The sequence below is a fragment of the Aristolochia californica genome, unplaced genomic scaffold, assembly GCF_029961685.1.
Source record: "Aristolochia californica isolate CCGP_79_NKW_82.1479 unplaced genomic scaffold, dmAriCali1.0.hap1 SCAF_5, whole genome shotgun sequence".
NCBI classification, from domain to species: domain Eukaryota; kingdom Viridiplantae; phylum Streptophyta; class Magnoliopsida; order Piperales; family Aristolochiaceae; genus Aristolochia; species Aristolochia californica.
Window position 1 is genome coordinate 38,646,857 of NW_027182214.1, and position 4,131 is coordinate 38,650,987.

Here is a 4,131-nt window from a genome sequence, read left to right on the forward strand (position 1 = left end):
TGATTTGTCATTTGGGGGAAGTGGGCATCTCTGTGAAGAAACGGAAGAATCGTGCGCCGCTCGCTTCGTGTCGGTTCATCTGCCAATGATGAAGGAGTTAAATAGTAAAAGAATAAAAAAAGTGGAAAATATATTTTTTTAAATAAAAAATAAATTTCTCTATTTATTTAACCTCACGTAATTCGGGGGTCATCTTTTTTAAATCTGCCGAGGCCATTTCAAAACCCTTTTCGTCGGTTTTCTGTTTCTTCTCAATGGTTATGGAGAACGCGACGCCTACAGCGATTTCCCTTCCATAACCTCAATGTTAGTCTCTCAATGATCAGAATCTGACCTTCGTCGATTAGACTGTCTGAATTTGCTCACAGAAATTCTCCGTTATTTTGGACTCTCTGTCTTTGCCTTCGTTGATTCCTCTTTTTTTAAGGTAAGTTATTTTTCCTGGTTCTGTTGGGTTTCTGTTCTTAGATCGGCTTTTGGAAATGAGTTTTGGTTGGAGTCTGGGACGGTGTTGGTCTTCATTTTTGTGAATTGCCTTTCTATTGTCTGATTTCACGGTGGATCTGCCAGATCGGTGAAAAGGGAGGAAAAAGTACTATATTAGCAAGAAATGGCTCATAAGGTGGATCACGAGTATGACTATCTCTTTAAAATCGTCTTGATTGGAGATTCCGGTGTTGGCAAGTCTAACATTCTCTCGAGGTTCACGCGTAACGAGTTCTGTTTGGAGTCCAAGTCAACGATTGGTGTTGAATTTGCGACAAGGACACTTCAGGTACCTCCCGATCGGCTTGATTATTTCTGTTTATCCATTTCAAGTTGTCACCGGCTTGATGTTGTCTACATTTTGGGAGACGTATATGAGAGTTCTTTTGAAGCTCTACTCTCTAATTTAGTATTAAGTAAGACTTCTTTTCTGGAGGATTACTTATAATATTTCTTTTTCTTTTTTGACCTTATTGCTTCGATCTTGTTCTTCTGAGTATTGTAGACTATATGAATTAGCTGGCTGAAGTGATCATTTCATTATATGTTTTCGACTTTCTTTTTAGAAGTAATGATACATTAGATAGCCAGTTGATCGTTTAATTTCGAGCTGAAAGCATTTGTCAATATTGTTATCACTTGCTCTTTAAAAATATAATTATCATTGTTAGTGTGTTGTGAGTTATTTCAATTACATTTTTTCTTTATACTGTTAGTAATAGTTGTCAAGTGATATGCTTGATTTGCTTGTCTCTCGTCCTTTTTTAGCAATTGATTACAAAATATGTTTTGTTCTGTCCAGGATATGTTTGATGATACTTATATGTAGTCGTGCATGTATTTGTTCTTGTCCATGATCATCAATTCTGCTAATAATGATTTTTTTTTTTTTTTTGTATGAAGGATGTAAAAAATTCTTAAAAAGATCTAGAGTTTTCAATCACTAAAAATGTGAGGCTGTAAGCTTCTTCTCTTGAGAAGTTGCGAAGACTTTATCTGTTAGGCTTTAATCCTTTTTTTCCTGAGATAGCTACATTTATTTATTCATTTAGTATCATCCTTACATATCACATACTGTTCCAACTACTGGTGAAATGAATTTTGGGTGGAACAAGTCATGAAAGACACTTAAGGATGTGGTTTGACAAGACTTTTTAAATTTAAGCATACTTACTCCCTATTTTATCTAAGGAATGGAGATCAATGTTAAGCATAAGTTAGTTATAACTGTGATGTGTTCCACTACATGTTACATATAAAATTTGCCATAAGCAAATTAACAATATTTTTCAACCAGGAAATATTTCTTTAGCAACTCTCCTGGAAGATTGATATGAATTGATGAAACATCATTTCAAGTATAGGAATTAATAATCTTGATGGTACTTGTTCTTTAAAAGGCATTACTCTTTCCTCTCTATATACATCTGTCTGCTCTCTGGATATTTGATATTATAATGTGATGTAAGAATAAAGATGCCGGTATATGGACTTGATTAATTCATTCCTTGAGTGTTTTGATATCAATTAACCTTGTCTCCATTTTGTCTGTGCTCTGTCCGTCCATATGTTGAATAATTATTCACCGAAGAAAGATATTCTATACTTGCTGAAGGAAATAGTGAGACCATGAATGAATGCTTGTTATTAATTGAAATTGTATTAAACTGAAGATTGCATATGCCATGTCCTAGCAGCCCTTTCTTTCAGAAATAATATGGATGTTAGTTGCACAAAAAAGCTTGAGGTTGGATATTGTCTACTTTTGGATGTTATTTTTGTTGAGGATGTTCTAGAAAATATTCAACTTTCTGGTGGTGGAAGCGGATAATAAAAATTACAGGTAGGATAACATCATTCAGTTGCTTTATTCACTGAAGATGCTTTGTACTTCATTTGGTCTCTATGCATGTGGACTTCTAGTTTTGTAAGCACCTCCATGAGTAGTCAATTTGTGGTCGATGGATTCCTCAGATTCTTCCCATCTGATATTGCCCTTTAAGGAGAGGGAGGCAATTCTTGCTGTACCTGCTCTACATCATTTCTACAAACATTTTTGAATTCACAAATTTGTCTGCATGTAGTGTATTTGATCTTTTTACTGAACACCAGTAGGTTTGATGTTAAGTATGAGGTTTGACAGGTAATGAAACTCCTGGGAACATTCTAACTTGCTTGTATACCCAAGCATCTGTGGAATATTTTGTATCATTTATCTCTCACCTATTTAAGTGTCTGATGGTCACTCGTTTCAAAACAGGTTGATGGAAAGACTGTCAAGGCCCAGATATGGGATACTGCTGGTCAAGAGAGGTACCGAGCCATTACAAGTGCCTACTACAGAGGTGCAGTTGGGGCACTTCTTGTCTATGACATTACAAAAAGGCAAACATTCGATAACGTGCAGAGGTGGCTAGGTGAGTTGCGTGACCATGCAGATTCCAACATTGTCATCATGATGGCTGGGAACAAATCAGACCTCAACCATTTGAGAGCTGTCCCTGAGGAAGATGCGCAAGCGTTGGCTGAGAAGCAAGGCCTCTCATTTCTTGAAACCTCAGCTTTGGAAGCTCTGAACATTGAGAAGGCCTTTCAGACCATTCTGACTGAAATATATCATATCATAAGTAAGAAGGCTTTGGCAGCACAGGAGGCTGCTAGCACTCCAGGGCCTGGTGTAGGGACAACAATAAATGTTGGTGATGCGTCAGGAAATTTGACAAAGAGGAGCTGTTGTTCTACTTGATCACTCGGCCTTCCCAGTAGCTTGTAATGAGAAACGGCAAGCAAATTTTTCGCAACTCACGCATCTATAAGATTTGTAGAATATTTTCTACTAGTTCGTCAAGTTTCTACTCTAGGTTGTGGGTCTCTTTCTTAGATTTTCATGCTTCTGACTAGCATTTGGCAATAGTGTCTCGAATAGGGAGTCGGTGCAGCTATGCATGTGTAGTCTTTTCTCTCTTTTCATTTATTTGGCTTTTGCATTTTGTTTGGTTCGGAGATGTTCCTAACTTGTAATAAAATTTGTGTTACCTTTTTTCCTTACTAAGAACGATATATCAAAGGCGTCTGAAGTGGTCTGAACCTAAATGGAAATTTTTTTCAGCCGTATGCTTTTCAATTTTGGTGCTTAAGCAGGAATTGAACTCTGAAGTGTGACACTTGTGCCTTGGGGACTATGCTAACACCACGGAACTGGCTTGTGTGAAACATTTCACACTTGACTAGTAGCACATATTGCATGACTTACAGCTTGTACACGTGTCGTGCAACCCCGGTGCCAGGTCTGGCGTATCCATTGAGCTTCTTTTGTTATTATGTTTCTTCAAGATTTTTTGACCTTTCGGTATGAAAAAATCAGGATTATCATTTGTGGAACCTGATCCTGTATTATATTCAGATGCTGTTCAGAAACACGAGTGATTATCTTTTTCTTCCTCTCTTAAGATTCTTTAGGTACCTTTTGGTATGAAACGGAATTAAGGCTATCAATTTATGTGGGACTCTGATCCTGTTTTACATTGAGAATGATGCCAGTGATTATCTCTCTTTCGGTTTTTGGCTTTTTCCTCGTTTTTGCAGACGGCTATTTGCTTCATCTAAGCCTCTTTTTTTCCCCTTTATTTGTTTTTCTCCTGTTAT

General features: G+C 37.0%; 1 protein-coding gene across 1 annotated transcript; it reads left to right on the forward strand.

Moving 5' to 3' along the window:
* The first annotated feature begins 218 nt into the window (after positions 1–218).
* On the forward strand, positions 219–3,623 carry LOC137965535 (ras-related protein Rab2BV). The gene is made up of 3 exons (XM_068811799.1): positions 219–427; positions 571–775; positions 2,747–3,623. Exons 2-3 carry the CDS (start codon positions 611–613, stop codon positions 3,230–3,232), a joined length of 651 nt encoding a protein of 216 aa, XP_068667900.1. The 5' UTR covers positions 219–427; positions 571–610; the 3' UTR covers positions 3,233–3,623.
* Positions 3,624–4,131: the final 508 nt, after the last annotated feature.